This window comes from Pollicipes pollicipes, unplaced genomic scaffold, assembly GCF_011947565.3.
Source record: "Pollicipes pollicipes isolate AB1234 unplaced genomic scaffold, Ppol_2.1 Scaffold_7261;HRSCAF=8764_pilon_pilon_pilon, whole genome shotgun sequence".
Taxonomy (NCBI): Eukaryota; Metazoa; Arthropoda; class Thecostraca; order Pollicipedomorpha; family Pollicipedidae; genus Pollicipes; species Pollicipes pollicipes.
Genome location: NW_023597054.1, coordinates 57217344 through 57238056, shown reverse-complemented (window position 1 = coordinate 57238056; position 20713 = coordinate 57217344). Strand labels below are relative to the sequence as shown.

Here is a 20713-nt window from a genome sequence, read left to right as displayed (position 1 = left end):
GAAAGATTTGGTCCCCCGCGTGTCGTTGAAACATCCCACGTGACTCCGTTCCCCCGGCAGCACCGACGACAATGCAGCATGACTCGGCACAGAGCCCATGGCACGGGTATGTAGCGCCATCTGCCATCACCACGCACATCCCCGCAGGGTGGTTGTCAGGCATCTAACATAACCACTCTTCGATATCCGTTGATCAACCAAATGGCCTGCTGGACGACGGCAGCCGACCGTGGTCCCGACGGCCATCGCCAAGCCCCGCCCGGCGGCCGCCTGCCGATGTTACACGGCCACCGGCTCGGCGCGCTCAGCCGTCTCGCGCCGGCGCATGTGTTCCTGCGCCTGCGGCATGAGCAGCCAGACAGCGGCGGCCAGGAAGGGCAGCGCCGCCAGCAGGTAGATGACGAGGTGCGGACTCGCCGCCGCCTGGCGCAGCAGACCCACCAGCGGCGGCCCGGCCAGCAGCGTCAGCCCGCCCAGGCACACGCTCAGCCCGTACGTGGAGCCCAGCCGCTCCAGACCCAGGTACTCGATCAGCATCACCGAGTAAATGCCCATGACGACGCCGGTGCCGAGGCCGGCCAGCGCCACGGCCAGCGCGGCGGCGGCGTAGAGGGCGGTGGCGGCGGCCGGCAGGGCGGCCAGTGCCGCGCCGCTCAGCAGGTACGAGCCCAGCAGGAAGCAGCGGCGCGGCACCAGCTCCAGGTCGGAGAGCGCCGCGCCGCTGATGCGGCCCGCCAGGTCGCTGCCGGCGAACACCGACAGCAGCAGCGACGCCTGCTGCCGGCTGTAGCCCAGGTGCGTCGTGTAGGACGGCAAGATGACCAGCAGGTTCGAGACGGACACCTGTAGAGCGTTCACGGACGGTCAGCGACTGGCCAGACGGACAGCCGCAGCAACAAGGGAGTGGCTAACGAGTTGCAGACGCACGGTTCAGAATGGCTGCTATACTGTTACTGCCACTTTCTACTAATTCGCTCACCGCGAAGAGATGACTAAAATTTACAGTGAGGTGTGTTCCGCCATGTAAGCGTGGGAATGCCATGCGCATACCTGAAGCTGAACAGGCATCTTGAAATGCAAGCACGGAACATGAATCGGGCGGTGAATCACCACGTGCTCTGTGTGTGTTCTGTTGTGTTTTTGCTCCGTAGGGATCGATCCGCGAAAATATTTTTCGTTTTTTTGCTGATCACATTTTGTTGATTTTCGAACATCCCAACGTTTACATTTCTTCTTGTTTTGTGTTCGAACAATCACACAATGACATACACACCGTCTTGGATCGTGACAACGCCACCTCCCACCACGGGACTGCCCCGTGGGCCACAGCGGCAACCACCGCGGAGCAACATCCGCCGCCCGCCGGCCGTGGGAGCGCGCGAGACGGCCAGCTGTAGACTCCGCCAGATGGCAGGGCGGGACAGTTGGCCACACCCCCAGCTGGCAGCCCGGCCCCACAAGGACCGAGGCAGACGGTCACGACGGAAAATCGACACCGGTAATGACGGCATGCAGAGGTCGACTCCCACTGCATTTCTCTGAGCTCTGCTTCAGCTTGCATGATCATAATGACTTGCTTTGAGGTGATCACTTGGTCGTTGAGTTTTTTTCACCAGGTCATCTTTTTCGGGTACATACGTTTCTGGGTCCACTGCTTTCTGTTCTAGTCTGGCCTCGACAGCCTCTAGCTTCGTTTCCGTATCTTTTACGGCCAGCAATAACTCTTTCCTGGTCTCGGTCAAAATTGTTTCGCGATGTGTAACATTTTCTTGCCTGATCAAGCTCATAACCTCGTCAAATCCGGAAGCGAGCAGACTCTCACTAGATGAGCTGTGCGAGTCTCTCGACTTTTTCTGGCGTTGTCTTACCTCGCTCACCTCACTACAGTTCATGATGCCTGCCACACTTAATGGTGAGCTGTGTCCCGCCATACAAGCGTGGGAATGCCATGCGCGTACTTGAAGTTGAACGGACATCCTGAAATGCAAGCGCCGAACATGAATCGGGAGGAGAATCACCAGGTGCTGCGTGTGTGCTCTGCTGCGTGTTTTTGCCCCGCAGGAATCCGCGGGAATGGGGTTTTGTGCCGAAAATAGTTGGCCCGCTTGCCCACTGTTACATAACAATATTAGTCCACCCCTTTTGTCGGGCCTTACCAGTCACTGCCAGGCTGTTCCTCAGGTGGGTAAATGGTTGTACCACGGGGTTGCGTAGACAAGTACCGCCAGCGCACCGGTGGCTCCATGACCCTTGTAGACCCTGCAAGGAGCAGGCAGAGCCGGCTCCATGGTCCGTGTGGACCCGTTGAGGGACAGGCAAAGCCGGCTCCATGACCCGTGTGGACTCCGTGAGGGGCAGGCAGAGCTGGCTCCATGGCCCGTGTGGACCCCGTGGGGGACAGGCAGAGCCGGCTCCATGGCCCGTGTGGACCCGTTGAGGGGCAGGCAGAGCCAGCTCCATGGCCCGTGTGGACCCCGTGGGTGGCAGGCAGAGCCGGCTCCATGGCCCGTGTGAACTCGTTGAGGGGCAGGCAGAGCCGGCTCCATGGCCCGTATGGACCCCGTGGGGGGGGCAGGCAAAGCCGGCTCCATGGCCCGTGTGGACCCGGTGGGTGGCAGGCAAAGCCGGTTCCATGGCCCGTGTGGGCCCCGTGGGGGGCAGGCAGAGCCGGCTCCATGGCCCGTGTGGGCCCCGTGGGGAGCAGGCAGAGCCGGCTCCATGGTCCGTGAGGACCCCGTGGGGGGCAGGCAGAGCCGGCTCCATGGCCCGTGAGGACCCCGTGAGGAGCAGGCAGAGGCTCGGCTTAGTGTGCCTCAAACTGCAGTGAGAGACCCGTGTGAATGGGAGTTGGCCGGGGCCACCCACAACACCGCGCATAGGGAGAGCCCGTGTGAATTCTGCCGATTCTGCTGACCGATGTGACTGCCTGAGACACGGCGCCAGGCAGGTTTGAACATGGCCCATTCGAGCGGTCACTCAGGAAACGGGCCGTGGGCCAGCACTTAACCCGCTCCCCCGGGCCGTGAGCCAGTACTTACTCTCCGGATTGTGAGCCAGCACTTATCCCCCCCCCCCCTGGAGTGTTACCCGTCGGCTGCCATATGATGGACCCTCTGACCATTTGTTCGCATTAGTGTCTGATTAAGTCGATCAATGATGCTTAAGTTCACGGTGGCGATATAATGACCAAAATACTGTGCTTCCGTGAAAGGGTAAGCCTCTTCAGCTTAACCGTTTGGAGCCCATGAGGCTACTTGCGCCTAATGTCTGCCATTTACATATTCATTTAAATGACAAACATTGAGCGAGTGCGATCGTACACGAACACATGCAGTAACTCGTGAATAACTGACATACATACGAATGTGTTGAACTTCTGCCACCACGAATGATATGCCATCTTTGCGCAGCCACGTGCCCCGTTCGTGTTATGTACGGGCAGCGTACCAACGACAGCCAAGTGATGCCGTTCTGACCGGGTGATGCAGCCGGTGGGGCTTGCCGAGGCACGGGGAGCGCAGCGCCCGCCTAGCGAGTCATGTCGGCCGCCGGACACCAGAGCAGCTCGCTGCAAGCAGCTGACACGCATCCTGTCGTCCCGGATCCCACGCAGGATATAGCTGCATTCTTATCGAGGCGAAAAAAATAGGCACCAAATTCCTGCTTCGACTGTTTAATTCTACTTGAACAAAGCAAAATGTAATTTACTGTGTTTGTCAGTTTACCAGTTAGTCTGTACCTCGGTAAAACAAAGTCCGATATCTACTGCCGTTCCTTGTGCGTTTATGCCCTGCCTGTGCAGCACTCAGCACACCAAATGTTAAGAAGGTGCCGTCAAGTGACCCAGCCACTGACGTACTAATCTGCCCATGGGCAGATTAGTACGTCAGCTAGTACGTCAGTTAGTACGTTAGTACTATTCAAGGGCATCCAGCTTGCCACCGCCCACCGGTGACGTCCATGCGCTGCTGTCATTGTCACGTGACAGAGCGTGTTAACGAAGTCAGGTCTTCAGGCCTCCCTTCGCAAATCATGTCGGCAAGAGAAAGAAAAATAGACCTAACTTGCGACATGCCTCAGATCGCGACGAACAAACAATTTCCAGCCCACACTTACCTGATGAATCAACCTTTCGGAACAATTAGCTGTAGAGGTGCTCAATTACCTACTTACAATTTGCTTGATTAATTCATTATCGCTGGATAATGGTCCAGCGGAACAAAATTGCCCTGGGATCATGCAAAGCAGTGGATGCGCAGGGGTATCCAACCTGACGTCGTCGACGGATGCGTCACCGACCGACGACTCTTAAACGTAAACCACTGTACGGCTACATCTGTACTACCCAGTCTGCATACGGCTGTGGTGCCAGAGCATGACGTAAAGCCCTTCTCGCAATGCGACCGGAAATGAACGCCGAACAGGTCGCAAAGTAAGCGTATGCTCAACAGGCAGTTTGCTACTTTCGCCTTCTACCTCAAGATATGGCAAAATTGTGCAGCGGTACATATCAGAAATGGAAATTCCAGAAACATTTTAGAAACATCTTAACAGACCCGTCTTCCGGGGACATTAAACTGGTCAACGAAGTAAGCACCATGCTAATCACAACAAAGTAAGCACCATGCTAATCACAACAAAGTAAGAGCCAAACATCCATTGTCCTACAGACCGCTTGACTTTCGATTCTATAAATGCGAAGACGACATGGGTTCGCATAGGTCGGCGACCCCTGGCGCCTGTCACTCGATGTGACAAATACGCCATCAACAGCGACCGATCTGTGAAATCATCGACCTAAACCTGACGACCCGGGGCGCCGGTCTGCCGCGGCGCGGCGTCCCAGTCTGAGCTCGCGGCCACCGGCGGGCAGAGGGCGGCACTGCACGCATCGACTAGGTCGCAGTATGACGTCCCAAGGACCGCTCAACATCCTCATCTGCGTGACCTGCGTCATGGCGCGGGCCGCCTGCGTCTGCTTCCTGTTAAGTCTCACCTATTGGAAGACGCTGGAGTTTCTCTCCGACAAGACGACGTCGCTGGTGTCGTACCAGCCCGCCGAGAACATGCCGCTGGTCAGCGTGTGCGCGGCGCGCGAGCGCAGCCAGTACCTGCCGCCGTCCAAGGACCCGCTCTGGCCGGCCAACGGCACGCTGCGCCAGTACCTGGCCGCCTCGTCGCTGCCGCTGGCCGACATGGTCCGTTCGGTGGAGCTGCTTGCCGAGGAGGGCAGCTTCAACGCCACCAGCCCGTTCGACGACTTCAACATCTCGCTGACGTACCTGCTGCCGGGCATGCTCATGTCGGAGGTGTCGTGCGTCACGTTCGACGCCAACAAGACGCTGCCGTCGGCCGAGAGACTGGACCTGTCCGGGTGGCGTCGGCGCGGCTTCACCGGGCCCTGGCTGGTGGTGCACTTCGTGCCGCTGCCGCACAATCAGCTCATACACGGCGGCACCAAGCAGAACAAGAACAGCCCGGTGCAGGTGTTCTGGGCGCCGCCCGGCGAGCGCAGCGTGGCGCTGTCTGTCACGTGGAAGCAGTTCCGCTACCTGGGCCGGCGCCATCGGCCGTGCGCGCCGTCCAGCGCCGGCCGCCACCACTGCCAGGAGCAGGCGCGCGTGCGCGCGGCGGCCGCTGCCGCCGGCTGCCTGCCGCACTTCCTGGAGGCGCCGGGCACGGCCGAGGCGCAGCTGCCGGCCTGCCGCTCGCCGGCACAATACGACCGGTTCGTGCGAAGCTTCCAGCCGGCGGCGGCCACTGGCTGCCGGCGCGCCTGTCGCCAGCTGATCCCGTCCGTCACGCGGGTCACCACCCGCGACCCCGTCCAGTGGGATGTGAGTGCCGCGCCGACCGGGGCTGGCACGGCTCCAGGGCCCGGTTCGGTAAGCACCGCCGACAGCCTGCTCGTGGCTCGGCCAGTGAGCGGCAGCTTTCACCGCACGCAGTTTGACTGACAGACCACCCATATCCTGCAGTTCTTGCGGACGTTTTCTGCTGTTCTGAAGTTCTGCTGTTCTGCATGCTGTTCTGGAGCATGGCGGCTTACGCCCAGTCAGCACGTTTTCAGCTTCAATTACAACTCACGTGCTCCCCACCACCGCACTTTCAATTGAGCACTACCCGAACGGCTCGAGACTGATACTACGGAGCCACAACACAACGATACTTGTAGCTTAGCTCACATGACGCGAAATCGCATGCAGACGATTTCGCGCTCACTGCACCAACTCTCCGCGCACGTCAATGCGCTTCACCACTGCGCCAGTGTCTCATTCAGTGTCCGCTGGGCGTTGCCTGAGCTGACCGAGCGCCAGAGAGAGCTGGCACCGTTCGCTAACCGGTGTCCGCCCCTGCCGGCAGGCCGACTGGTACGTCAGCGTCTACTTCGACACGGTGGATATGATGATGGTGGAGGAGCGGCCAGCGCTGACTGGAGCCGACCTGGTGGCCGACGTGGGCGGCATGCTCGGCCTGCTGCTCGGCTACTCCGTCTTCACCGCCATCGCGCTGCTGCAGGCGGCGCTCAAGGCTTTGGTGCGCCGCCTGGGGCGCCCGCCGGCGCAGAAGTGGGCGCGCACCGCCGCCGCCGCCGCCGCCGCTGGGCCGCAGAAGCCGCGCCACCGGCCGCGGCGGCGTGTCAGCGGCGCCACGTCGCCAGACGCCCAGGCGTGCTCCGTGTTCACCACGCTGACGCTCCGGCACGGCGCGCTCGAGACTCGTGAGTCCGGCCGGCAGCGCAGCGCCGACCCCCGGCGCGACCGTCAGCGCGGCGACACGCCGGCGCCCAGCCCACCCCGCTCGGCAAAGTCGAGATACTAGGGCGATCGCCGTCCTCGCACCGCCGAGGACAGTGCGACAGCAGCCGCCGGACCGCACTGTTCGCCGCCCATACCGGCGGCCGACAATCCCAAATCGGTCGCAGTCTCGTCAGCGGTGGTACCGTCCCGCTCACCCAGCTACGCTGAAGTGCTGCGACAGCAGAAGACATCAAGCTGTATCAAGATGAGAAGACTTTGTGGCGGCTGTGCATTGAGCTGCGCAATGTGCTTCCCCAAGGGCATCAACAAGACTGTCGCCTAGTTCTGGTGGGACGCGCCCGCCGGGAAACGGAACACGGTGTCGCTTAGCTCTCCACACAGCACACTAACGTCGCAAGTATGTTGATGTGATTGCATCACATCATCCGAAGTGCACTGGGTAGTGTAGTGGTTGACGCGTCTGCGCTAACGCAGTGGTTAACGCGTCTGCGTTAACCACTGCGCGTCTGGGAAACCGGGGGTACGGGGTTCGATTCCCCGCGGTGCCCGCCCTTCCTGCCAGGGTGAGAGGCAGGCGACGCCATATAGCCTCAGCAGCTGAGTGCGTCGTAAAGCCCCAATGACATGACATGACATCCGAAGTGCATTGCTGTTATAGTACAAATAATTGTTAAAGAAAAGGCATATCTAGGTTGTGCTGCATCAAGGTATGTGTCAAGCATAACATCTCAACAGATGCCATCTTCATTTATGTCTATGGAAATACACAGCTGAGCAGTGGCGCGGTGTTGAGGCGCCGAATAGCTCGCGCGGCTGAAACTAAAACAAAACAACAACGAAGATGCTCTGTTCGTAGGGCAGGCAGCAGCGTCGCCGGCGCGCTGCGACGCAGTCCGATATCACCAATTATTAGCATTTTGACGGGAGGAACGGCGTATCATCTATTGACCCCAGAATCCCCAGCGGAGCCTCACGCGACCCACTCAACTTCCTCACTGGCCGACCGTTCCACGCTGTTGAGTCGGCGACCCCCCCCCCCCCCCTGATCCAGCCAAACAGATCGCGCGCGAGCAAATCGGATCCAACCGCCCACCAGCCAAGAATTGTTTGGAGCGCCAGACTCTCATGTGCACGTACACTAGGGCCCATTGCAAAAGGCACCCCTTACGGTCCCTTTCATCGGCTCCTCTGAGCTTAAGCAAGCCGCGGAAGGACACTTAGCCGGTGTTCATTAACGCGTCATGCAACAACAGCCAAGGGCATACCATGCGGAGGTGAGTAATGGTCCACCGTAGCTGGCATCCGAATGTAGTCGCATGAACGTGCAGATTCGAGACTAGTATCGTCAGTCTAGCACGCATTTTAGAGGCCGAAAGGTAACTGACGTTAAACGTTACCACAGAACTGACCCTTGTTATGGATCATCGCTTCATACTATTTCGTTGTGGCGTGAACATAAAGCGAAGTTCTCGTGAACCTCCGCAAGTAATCCCGACTACGGCGTATTGCCAATGTGAACGCGTCCAAATCAATACGGCGTGCAACACATCAAGGCTACAAAGGAAGCATCAGAAATGCGTTCCTTTCCTGCAATGCTAGCCAGAACAGAGACACGCGGCAATCGGACGGTGATAAGAAGCCACGATTCCGCTGTGCCAACTGGCCACCGGCAGCTGGGCGGGCGTCTCACGCGTGCTCTGACCTGGAACAGGGCGCTGGAGGTGATGATCAGCAGGAAGACGGGGTTGCAGAGCAGCGTCAGCTCGATGAGCGGGCGGCGTGGCTGGGCCGCTGCCGGCGGCGGCGGTGGCGGCGCCCGCTCCTGCGGCGAGCACACGCTGGCCGTGCGCCGTCGGATGGCCGCCTCGATGATCTGGTGCGAGCCCTCCTTCTGCGAGACGGCCAGCGAGCTGCCATGCAGCACCGTGCTCAGGTAGCAGAGCGAGTGCACCGAGCCGCGGGAGCTGGGCGTGCCGGCCGGCGAGGCGAGTACCAGCGAGGCTCGCGGCGCCGGCAGCGGCGTAGCCGAGCGCGAGGCCAGCAGCGTCCCCGGCCTCGGCCCGGGCACCGGCGGCGCCGGCGCCTCGTCGGCCACCGCCGACACGCGCACCATGTGCCACTCCACAGGCTGGTAGAGGGCGGCGCAGGGCACCACATGCAGCAGTACGGCGCACAGCAACAGCATGGCGTCACTGGCGGCAGGAGAAATGGTGTCACTGCGATCAGGGCTGGCGTGAACGGGGTGACGGGGGGAGGGGGCTCTGAGCGGGCGTCACTGCAGTCACAGCTGGCGTCAGCAGCGACAAGACAGGCGCCTACAGGGTCAGCGTTCTCGTCACTGCGGAGAAAGTCGACGCTTATAGCGTCTAGTGCCTTGATGTTATATTGACAAAACATGGTGGTATCACGGCGAGAGAAACTGCAGCTACTGTGACAAGGCTAGTGCGATTGGGAGGAAGTGACCAGCATCGATGGCAGGCAGGCGCCAATGGACCAATGGACGTGAAGGAAAATGCCGCTCGTGAGAAACAGACGTAACTGGGAAGAAGCACACGCGCGAACACCCAGGACCCCACCGCGGCTGGGCCCCAGTGACGTCACAGCGTCATCCGTCAGCTAGAGGAGCAGCCAATGTCGCCAGGGCGTCCCACCTGAAGCCAGAGTGCTCCAATAGAAGATCCAGCGCCGGCGGGAAGATCATCGCGCCCAGAGCACTGCCCGAGACGCATAGTCCGTTGGCCAGGCCGCGGCGACGCTCGAAGTAGCTGCCCACCACCAAGACACCGGACGAGTAGGCGAAACAGCCGCCGCAGCCGCCCATCAGACCCATCCTGAGCGCAGACCGGAGCCCGTCAGACCCATCGTGAGCGCAGACCAGAGCCCGTCAGACCCATCCTGAGCGCAGACCGGAGCCCGTCAGACCCGTCCTGAGCGCGGACCTGAGCCCGTCAGACTCGTCCTGAGCACGGACCTGAGCCCCTCAGACCCATCCTGAGCGCAGACCGGAGCCCGTCAGACCCATCGTGAGCGCAGACCGGAGCCCGTCAGACTCGTCCTGAGTGCAGACCTGAGCCCGTCAGACCCATCCTGAGTGCGGCCCAGAGCCCGTCAGACCCATCCTGAGTGCAGACCGGAGCCCGTCAGACTCGTCCTGAGTGCAGACCGGAGCCCGTCAGACCTATCCTGAGTGCGGCCCAGAGCCCGTCAGACCCGTCCTGAGTGCGGCCCAGAGCCCGTCAGACCCGTCCTGAGTGCAGACCAGAGCCCGTCAGACTCGTCCTGAGTGCAGACCTGAGCCCGTCAGACCCATCCTGAGTGCGGCCCAGAGCCCGTCAGACCCATCCTGAGTGCGGCCCAGAGCCCGTCAGACCCATCCTGAGTGCAGACCGGAGCCCGTCAGACTCGTCCTGAGTGCAGACCAGAGCCCGTCAGACCTATCCTGAGTGCGGCCCAGAGCCCGTCAGACCCATCCTGAGTGCAGACCGGAGCCCGTCAGACCCATCGTGAGCGCAGACCAGAGCCCGTCAGACCCATCCTGAGCGCAGACCGGAGCCCGTCAGACCCGTCCTGAGCGCGGACCTGAGCCCGTCAGACTCGTCCTGAGCACGGACCTGAGCCCCTCAGACCCATCCTGAGCGCAGACCGGAGCCCGTCAGACCCATCGTGAGCGCAGACCGGAGCCCGTCAGACTCGTCCTGAGTGCAGACCTGAGCCCGTCAGACCCATCCTGAGTGCGGCCCAGAGCCCGTCAGACCCATCCTGAGTGCAGACCGGAGCCCGTCAGACTCGTCCTGAGTGCAGACCAGAGCCCGTCAGACCTATCCTGAGTGCGGCCCAGAGCCCGTCAGACCCGTCCTGAGTGCGGCCCAGAGCCCGTCAGACCCGTCCTGAGCGCAGACCGGAGCCCGTCAGACTCGTCCTGAGCACGGACCTGAGCCCGACGGACCCGTCCTGAGCGCAGACCGGAGCCCGTCAGACCCATCCTGAGCGCAGACCGGAGCCCGTCAGACCCATCGTGAGCGCAGACCGGAGCCCGTCAGACCCATCCTGAGTGCAGACCGGAGCCCGTCAGACTCGTCCTGAGCACGGACCTGAGCCCGTCAGACCCATCCTGAGCGCAGACCGGAGCCCGTCAGACCCATCCTGAGCGCAGACCGGAGCCCGTCAGACCCATCTTGAGCGCAGACCGGAGTCCGTCAGACCCATCCTGAGTGCAGACCGGAGCCTGTCATACCCATCCTGAGCGCAGACCGGAGCCCGTCAGACCCATCCTGAGCGCGGACCTGAGCCCGTCAGACCCGTCCTGAGCGCGGACCTGGGCCCGTCAGACCCATCCTGAGCGCGGACCTGAGGCCGTCAGACCCGTCCTGAGCGCAGATCTGAGCCCGTCAGACCCGTCCTGAGCACGTACCGGACAGTTTCCAAAACACAGTTTCTGGGACGCCGAAGCCCCATGTCCGCTGTACGGTGACCAGTGTTCGACGCTTCACCGACTGAGCTACGGGGTTGGCTCAGTTTCGTGCTCTTTCGGTTGGGTTGATTTATGACCACTCGTAAGGCGTAAGTTGATCATACCATTGGGGGTTCCACTCGTAAAATTCAGACACGCTAATGCATCAATGTTGCCTGTGCCACGATGCGGGACGTGCACATTAATGCATACGCATTAACAGGCCGACATGAAGGCCGTTATCACCCACCTATTCTTCCACTTCTCAACCAACAAGGCATGCTTTTCTCTTTGATCCGTCGGTCAGTTGCATGAGTAGTTCAGGCATGGCCGAATACAACACATACTGGAATCCTGGCAAACTTGCGAAACAATGAAAAACCGTGGGCGGCGCGTTCGGCTTCACCCCGAACAGCCTAGTTAGGCTGGACCTGATCGGTTGGAGAGAACTGACCCCAGGTAAAGATAGTAGATGTGGTCGGCACAGTAGCTGACCAGGAGGCCGGCCGATGCCAGCAGGCCGCCGAGCGTGCTGGTCACGCGGCACGAGTACTTCTGACAGAGAGCGCCTCCCACCAGACCTGCAGCGGCAGAGGCAGCGGCAGTGGCACGTCAGTGACATTGACGACGGTAGCAACATGCATGATGCCTAGCTCTAGGGTATCTGGGCCGCGCCTCCGCCGCCCAGCCGTCGTGAGGTGCTCGTCCCCTGCCACAAGGTGGAGCCATGGCCCGCGGGGGAGTGGAGCTGCCGCTGGCCCGGGTCGGCCGGGCCGGGCCACCCGTTCTGTTGCCGGCCGGAGACGCTCGGACCCGAGCCATCGATCGGACCGTGCCCACGAGGGCGGTCGTCATAGGCGACTGATGGCGCCTCAAGGACCACACGCTCAGTGGCCGGGAGCGGCAGCTGGACAGCACATGCACCCGCCGCCACCGCAGCCACAGGACCCGTACACCCGCCACCACCGCAGCCACAGGGCCCGTACACCTGTCACCACCGCAGCCACAGGGCCTGTACACCCGCCACCACCGCAGCCACAGGGCCCGTACACCCGCCACCACCGCGGTCACAGGGCCCGTACACCCACCACCACCGCAGCCACAAGGCCCGCACACACCGCACTGAGGCCGCCAGATCGGTGGCCGGGGAGCACGCGCCGCGACCTCAGCCGCCTCCGGACACATGAGCGGCCACCAGCCGAGCCGGCAAGACGGCATGCGCCGCACTGCAGCTCAGCATCGGGATAAGCCGCGCTGAGCCGCAGTGCTCGTCGCAATGCTGAACTGAACTCGACCCAGTGGTCATGCTCACCCATAAAGTTGTACATGAAGAAGGAAAGGGCGGGGATCCACGCCGCGGTCGCTGGCGTGACGTCAAACTGCGCGCACACGTCATCGAAGAGCACGCCGAAGGATTTGATGAATCCCGGAATGAGGATGTTGATGGTCATGCTGCCGGCCAGGACGACCCAGCCCCAGCCCCCGTCCGGCGGCGCCAGCCGCGTCGTCTCTGGAGGCAGAGCGCTCGCATCAGAACGGCAGGGATGCGCTTCCCAGCTCGCATCGGGCAGTCAGCTGAACAGCAGAGCATTCTTCGTCCGACAACACCCCCGCCATGGTCTGTTGCGCAAACCGGCTCGACTTTCACTGGATTTAGCGATGGCGGCCAGGTCGTGATCCGATCCACCTATTAGAGAGCATGAGTTACAAGTGACAAATAAAACAAATAAAACAATTGTAAATATCAATACAAATGGTGTCCTAATACAAGGCAGCCGCTTTGAATGCGTCACACCACGTCGTCAAAGTGTAACTGAAGGGCTGTCAGAAGCATGTGAGCTTGTCATGTTCTGTGTCGCTCTCTCCACACGTATATACTTTTTGCAATAGATGGTAAGGTCTGAAACGTGTTTTACACGGCTTAGTATGTTCTACACCAGCATTTCAAAGACGTGGTTAAAAACACACAATTAGCAATGGTGATGCGAAATTAGGGCCAAGGGACTCAATCGAATAACTAAAACTCATGGCAAATCTTATTTGTTGAATCAACAGCTTTCCACGACAGTACTGCAAGCGACCGCCATTCTAGTCAGGATTGCCTAAAACCGATTTGGGGCTGAACCGATAAAGGTGACCTGGTCTGCCCCCTCTCCCAGTCCTGATTTTCCCCGGATTTTGGCTACTTTAAGTAGCGTCCATGTGTCCAATTTTTTTAAGTTGATTCCGAAATTGTTATCTTGCTGAAGAATGATTTTCTGTGTAAAGACGACATGCAATTGCATTTTTCGGTAACAGTTTGGAAGACCTGTAATTCGAAGACAAAATATTTGTAAATGGATCGGCTGTGATCGACGAAAATAGCTGTCATTCTTCGCTTGTTCATGGTGGTCCGAAACGCAAAAAGACGATTTTGTGCAGATCGGCTGACCTAATACGTGCAGACGAGAGGCTGCAAAAATTCGTGTACACTGCCAGGATGTACCCACACAAAAAGTGAAACTGAACTGCCTAATCCTCTGAAAGGACATTGTAGACAATGTAAGCCAACATGGACGGTAAAAGCTGATGACTGTGCATTAACCAGAGTGACCGTTTGGAAAAGGAGTCCGAGCAACGCTTTGATACGTTTGCAAGTCGTGCAGGCAAGAGGCCCTGGACTCGTAATGTTAAGGCGCCATAAGCTAGGAGTTCTCATATGGAAAAAACCAACCTCCAGTTTACTAGGAGGTTATGGTTAAACAACGTTACCAAACGATCATTCTCTATTTTGAGAAAACCAGTCGCTTGGTGGCTGCACCCGTGGACAGATCTCTTTGGAAATATCGATCAACATCATCCAATAGCTCTTTTGGTCTAGAGCATACGGCACAAAATGCTCTTAATCCCTTCCTAGATGCTATTTTTACAGTATAACCAGGTCAAGATACGCCACCGAACTGTCATTTGAACCGCTTCGTGTCCAAATGTACTGCAGGCCATCCCCACAGCTGATGGGCTGATCGGCATCTCTGCATCCCCGGCCAGAGCAGTCACCGCCGACCCCCAACACTGAGGACGTCTCCTCACCTGCCCGGTAAGCGGTCTCGTCCAGCGCGTACTTGAGTTGGCAGGTGTTCAGCGCGGGCCGCACGAGGAACCGAGGCCGTCGCACCAGCGACGAGCTGACGTTCACGTCCAGGCGACCGAGCTCGCTCAGTGAAGTCGGCTCGCTCGGCGTGGCCCCAGCCGGTGCCGGGCTTCTCCGCTTGGGCCGGACGGACGCCGAGACGGCCCCAATACTGACCAGCTGAGCCTGCCCCTCCGATGGCGACAGGCCGAGCTTCAGCTGTGGATCACGCGAGATCTCCGCAGCGGCGTCCTCCCTCGGGGAGAGCTCCAGCGCCAACCGAGCGTCTGGGAGCGTCAAGCGTGTAGGCTCCGTCCCATCGTCTTCCGGTATACACAGATTAAGCGTAAAAGGGCAAGTGAGAGCGGCAACTTCCGCGAACTCCGTTCCAATGCCCTCCAAAGGACTTATATCACGGGTAGGGGGCGTGGTCGTGCTCGCAGGGTTTGTGCTTGCGACCCTCCTGGCGTCCAGAGGATGGCAAGGTGCCCGCATGGTGTCGTCACTGCCGCCGCCAATGACAGCGTCTGACGGTCGCACGTCGCCCGAGCGCTCGATGCCAACCGCTGAGCACTGGTCCGCCCTGTCCGATCTACAAGAGCACTCTGCGCCGGGTCGGGGGGATGAGGAACTGACCCCGTCACGTGAGTGGAAGCCTGCCCCGCAAGCGCGGCACTCGAGTTCTGCTGACCCCAGAGCCGGTAATGTCCCGGACCAGCCGTTAGACGAGGAACAGCCTGCGCTGCAGCAGGGTTCTGAGGGCCCCATGGTGACTTGAGACAAGCTTGATGTGACGGATGATTGGCCGTCGGCCCCGTCTGCCTTGTCCCAGCTTGTGCCATCACCATCGACAGGGTTGCACCGCTCCGAAGTGGATCGCCGCACGTCTTCGTGCGCGGATGCCTCAGAAGAATCAGGCGTGTGCCAGTGGCCTGAATCACGCGGAGGCGTTCCGTTGGCCAGTTTCTCGGGCCACCCCACAGCCGAGGGGGACTGGGCCTCAGCGACAGATTCGTCTTCATTATGGACAAGCGCAATGCCTCTCGCTGACATCTGGCGAAAGGGCAACATCCCTTTATCGGTCATTGGGCACGGCTGGGCAACCAATATGAGGCTGGTCCACATTCATTAAGGGCAAGGAAAATGTTGCACCTCATCGCAGCACCACAGATCAAATTTGGTATGCAGTCGCGAAATGACTTGCATTGCATGCTCATGGTCTTCTTTCGCAAGCTGAGTGCGCAAAAATATTTAAAAAGCTTCAAACTGTCACAAAATAAGACCAACGAGCTACTCTGCGCGGGACTGTTTTGTTTGGCACCAATCGACCGTTGGGCTGTAGTCTGATGGCGATCGTTACAGCTGTGCATAATTGACGCAGGTACGATCAACAAAAGGACAGCACAATCACGCCACCCTTGGACAACGATTTGAGAAATCGCATCGAATGCTAGAACCGCACACCCTACCTTGCATTCCAACACTCACTGGCCCACTCCCCCGTCCATCAACCCCCTCCACTGGCGCCTGGCTTCTGCTAGGGAGTGGAAGAAGTGTGCCCGCAATCTTCGGTTCGCAGCGTTAGATCGCCTTGGTTCTTAGCATATGTTGTGTTTGAGCATACCGGCTTTTTTGTGGGAGTCTGACCAAAACTTTTTTTCAACTAAAGTAAGTGATTTTTCCCGGTTTTTGTAAGCTACTTTTGCTGATCACATTAATATAAAGTCTTACTATTTATAAGATACTTCAACTCCCTGACAATCACTTATGTCTACAACGCGCCACCATCCCTTACCTATCGGTATCAGACAACAAAAGATCGCGATTTGGCTGCGCTCCAACTAGATTACCGGCGAATTTGTAAAATATTGTGGCAGCCGCGGTGGAACGGTGAGGCTGAGTGTGGCGGCCTGCTTTTAGAAGCATTTAGGTGAGGTTATAGTGTGTGGACAGTTTGTGTTTTGCCGCAACAATTAGTTGAATATTGGGCTTGATCCAATTCCTCATGAATCAGAGCGGCTCTACTCTTATTGGGAGTCGAATCAAGATTCGAATCAGGCTTCAGTTAGTGGTTGGAGTTAGTTCTCGGTGCAAACAAATTGTTTGTGACCCTCTCTGATTTCCATTTAGGTAGGGGGGGGGGGCCTCATTTATAATTTGAAGCAACATGATTTGAATCAAGCCTTGCCTTTCCATCACAAGACAGGATTTCGGATCCCCATATTTAGATACAGCACTGTGAAAAGTTGGGGATCATCTGTAAATTATTTACACCACAGTATGAATAGCATGTATTTATATGGCTGTGTTTGTGTATGAAGAATTTATTTACATTCTCTGAAACACTAGGTTCTCCATAAATTGTAAACATCTAGGATGAGGATTTCATAAAATAGTATGAACGTCCATGAAACATTTGGCTGCTCATTGTCATGTGCCTTGCTCCCTTTGTTTAACCAGGATAAAGCTTTGTACTCCTGCCTTATGTTATGCATTAGGATGGGTGGCATTTGCTCCATGCAGGCTCCCAACAATCACAAAAGCATATTGTCAGTCATATTATCATTTATTTCTCTAAGACTCAGCTTGCCAGTCTTCTTATCACAGACAGGACACCTACCTTTGGAGCACTTCCTACTGCTGCAATGTTCATTCAGCTGATTCATTCCACAAGAATCAAATGAGATTTGATTCAGAATCACCTTAAGCTAGGGGTTTAAATCAAGCATAATTCACAGCTAGTGTGGTTGGTTCTTAAATCAATTCTGAATGATTGATTAATTGATTTAAGACCCACATATATTTTCTGTGTTTTATTTGACCCAGATTTATCTAAATAAAACCAATTACAGTTTGCTATTGCTATGCATTTCATATCCAGTAACAAACCTGAAGTGTTTTATCTGTAATAGAGGTGTGAGAAAGAACTCATTTCACACTGTGTAGGTAGTATGAGCCTGTTAACAGACTCATTGCAGTGGTGTACAATATGTTATAGGACATCTATCATATACAGGTGACTTTCCTTTAATCTTGACTGTGTTATAACCTAACCTAATTTTGTGTCCATAGATTGTACAAACAGTCACTAGGAGGGCTTAATATGTGCAAGGCATGGTTTACTATATAGGGGGCATTTGGTAGACTGTGTAGTTCAGCATTGGGCAAACAAGATCCTTTTGCTGACCTATGGTGGTCAAACAAGACATGCTCAGGATAAAGCTGGCACAGATACATGAGCAGGATCCAGTGACTGCAAAGTCACTGACAGAAATCTCAACAAAAACAGTGAAATGGCAATGCCAGTTGACCCCTGAGCGGCCATCTGCATTCAGGACCATGTGTTAATGCTTAAAAAGGTCTGAATGCACCTCTCTAATGATGCATTATAATTATTCATCAGCAGAACCTTGATAAGTTCCAGGCTATCTGTGGGTTGAAAGTATTTTTGGACCTAATGCTTTGTTGCCTTTTCAAGAATGCACTGTATTGCAGTAATTGTCTCCATACATGGTGAGTCTTGTTCTCCTGGGCTGCATATTTTCTATAATCTTTTTAAGATTTCATCCAACTGTTATGAATAGATGGGTATCTGGGATCAGAACTCAAGCTAACCAGTGCTTGTTTTGAGAGCCCTGACCCCTACCATCAATCATGTCATTCCTTCCAAGTCAATGGTATAGTTTGATGGCAAAAGTGGAAGGGTAAGTTCCTAATGTAAAGTCAGTTGAAGGTATAAAACATTTATGTCAGGAAACAGCTACCGGACCTCAACCAAATTTGGATTGTTGTTGTCATGGGGGCTTTACAACACATTCGGCTGCCTCTTACCCTGGTAGGGAGGATGGGCATCACAAGGAATCAAACCCTGTGCCTCTGGTATCCCAGGCATACATTGGTTCATGCAGACCCATTAACCACTACATTATTGGCACCCCAAACTTGGAGAAGAATGAAGGTAACTGTGCCATTGACACAAAATGGAATTTCATTTCATTGTTGCACTTGCTTTTCAAAGTTCATTAAATTCCTGTTATATATCACCGAGTCACGTCATGGCCAGCATGTGGCATGATTGCCTGCTGGCAATGGTCTGGATTCCCTGCCTTGATAGCTGTCAGTGCCCGAACGTTAGCCCGGTCCTGGCAGTTCGCAAATCCCCGCTGGTGTCTGACGTCATTTGCGGGCTTCCCAGTTCGCACTCGCCCGCCAGGCGTCGCCGGCGACTGAGTCGACGCGCGTCCCCATAGATGTCGCCGTAGTAGGGTGACGGCTGCTCTCCCGCCGGCAGGTGTTCCGGCGTGTCTGGCGCGTAGGGCGGAGGGCTCAGTCACGCGCGGCGGCCGCAGGCAGCAGCATGGAGGTGACTGGCAGGCAACGCTCGGCAGAACGCGCCGAGCACCACGTCCACTTCAGCGAGTCGGGCGAGGACGGTGACGCGCTCGCGCCCGTGCACAAGGTGGACGTGGTGCCGGCTGCCGGCAAGATCGGCATCCACGCCGGCTTCCTCAAGGCGATGCACCAGTACCGGATCACGTGCCGCGTGCCTGTGCACTGCCATGACTGGCTGCCGGCCGATATACCCAGCCTGCACTGGCGCGTGCAGCAGATGCGGCCCCTCGGCGACGGCACCGAGCTGACACTGCAGGTGATCGTTCACAAGGAGAAGCTGCTCAGGGAGAAGCTGGTGCTTTCCAAGGCGGACGACAGTGGCCAGTCGGTGACGCTGGAGCTCAATGCTCGCGTGCTAGGTGAGCAACCTGTCGGCGTGCAGGCGGGTTGCGCTAACCGGTGTGGGCGAGATAATGGCGATCTGGGATGGGTGCTGGGACCGGTGCGTGTCGGTGCTTTAACTACCTTGTCCTGTCATCAGATCCTGTCGTCCATTTATTCGTTGGAACTGGCCTACCGTCTCGCATCTTTCGCTTGGAAAATTGCATCACAATCGCTCAGTATCGCACCGCAACCCATCACCCAACCATCGATAAGAATCCGGCTTAGCGTCACGCATTAAAAAGCGCAACGTTTAGCCGTCGTTATCGGACACTGATAAGGTTCGGAGTCAGCTGTGACGGCAGGGTGGGCTCGGAGCCGGCTGTGACGGCGGGAAGGCTCGGAGCCGGCTGTGACAATGGGGGGGGGGGGGGGGGGAAGGGCTTAGAGCCGGCTGTGACGGCAGGGAGGGCTCGAAGCCGGTTGTGATGTCAGGAAGGCTCCGAGCCGGCTGTGACAGCGGGGTGGGCTCGGAACTAGTTGTGAGGACATGGTCCGGCTGTCCGCCTCGTGCTGGCTGCTGTCGGCGTAATCTTGACGTTATCTGTCACACCAGGGCGCCTATAGTGACTATTTTTGGAGACCCGGCAGTGATGTGTCATTACCAGGCATCATGACCAAGTGGACATCGGTTTCTGATTCGTGAAGCTGCAGTTATCGTCCCATTGTTTCGTTTTGCTTCGGATTTGAGCCATTTTCCACAGCGTCGGGTGCGTGCTATTTTAAACGATTCGCTGCGGTTTCGGTTTCGGTTTTATATCGCATTTTATACTGGGCTTCGGCTTTGGCTTCGGTTCCGAACAATTGTTGACTTACAGGTTTCATTTTTAGCTTCATGTGATGTTTAACTCGTGGCTTCGACTTTGTCTTAATCGCGGCCCAGTATTTTCCCTACGTCATGTCACGTGCCTCAAGATCACGAGGTCTGTGACATCACGCGCTGGCTGACGCTGCTGCCAGGATTTTTTTTGTCATCCTGTCAGCAGAGGGAATGCGTTACCAGACTAAATAGATCACTCTGACAAAGAAGCGCGAGTTTGATATGGTAGTTGTTGCGTTTGCGAGTGCGTTAGGCGGGGGGGGGGGGGGGGGGGGGGGGGGGGCACTTGTCTCTTATTGTGAGGAATGTGACGGAGGATAGATAAAAAGGGACTTGGACTGCCTGATGCGAGAGTACGCCATAGGCAGGTGAGTAACGGTGAGCGATGTGGTGAGTGGTTTCATTCCCAGTTATGTTATAGCGTTAGAGTAGACGTAAGACATGGAGAACAGAAGCAAAGCACCTCGCGTCTCGAAAATGAAGTGTCAGCACTAAAAGGGGTTAAATGAAATGATGATTTTCATGCCAGTACAAGTAGGAGGGAAAGAAAGGCCTTTTCCACAGAAATGGGGTCAACAGTTGAAATGAGGAAGAAAAAAGTTGCTATGAGATGGTAGTGATGAGGCACTCAACATGACTGGGATGCGTAGTATTACCAAAGCAGGTAACACACCATGGTATGCATACGATGTTGTTGGTAGTGTGTCAGGCTAAATTTAAAAGGTAAAGGAAAAAGGTAAAGTTGAAAACTTCCTCGTCAGCTCTCGAAAAAAACATCGAGCGCTTCGTCTGCACGCATG

General features: G+C 57.0%; 2 protein-coding genes across 2 annotated transcripts; one reads left to right on the top strand and one right to left on the bottom strand.

Annotated features, from left to right (window-relative positions):
- Positions 1-141: 141 nt before the first annotated feature.
- On the bottom strand, positions 142-14979 carry LOC119111658 (monocarboxylate transporter 13). Its single transcript, XM_037235465.1, has 8 exons — positions 14281-14979; positions 12524-12721; positions 11666-11792; positions 9413-9592; positions 8843-8953; positions 8610-8725; positions 8464-8552; positions 142-843 (listed from the first exon to the last, which is right to left on the bottom strand). The coding sequence occupies exons 1-8, from the start codon at positions 14813-14815 to the stop codon at positions 280-282; spliced, it is 1920 nt and encodes a 639-aa protein (XP_037091360.1). The 5' UTR covers positions 14816-14979; the 3' UTR covers positions 142-279.
- A 1153-nt stretch (positions 14980-16132) lies between these two features.
- LOC119111657 (UPF0687 protein C20orf27) lies at positions 16133-19334 on the top strand. Its single transcript, XM_037235464.1, has 2 exons — positions 16133-16250; positions 18612-19334. The coding sequence occupies exon 2, from the start codon at positions 18678-18680 to the stop codon at positions 19332-19334; it is 657 nt and encodes a 218-aa protein (XP_037091359.1). The 5' UTR covers positions 16133-16250; positions 18612-18677.
- The last annotated feature ends 1379 nt before the right edge of the window (positions 19335-20713 follow it).

Bases quoted from the DNA above. Each gene is read 5' to 3' on its own strand.
- LOC119111658 (XM_037235465.1), bottom strand. From the start codon at position 14,815: ATGCGGGCACCTTGCCATCCTCTGGACGCCAGGAGGGTCGCAAGCACA. The intron at 8,553-8,609 runs GCACGGCCAGCG...CGCCGCCGGCAG, and splicing joins CGAGGCGGCCATCCGACGGC to CGGCCCAGCCACGCCGCCCG. The intron at 844-8,463 runs GTCAGAGCACGC...AACGCTCTACAG, and splicing joins CCTCCAGCGCCCTGTTCCAG to GTGTCCGTCTCGAACCTGCT.
- LOC119111657 (XM_037235464.1), top strand. From the start codon at position 18,678: ATGGAGGTGACTGGCAGGCAACGCTCGGCAGAACGCGCCGAGCACCAC.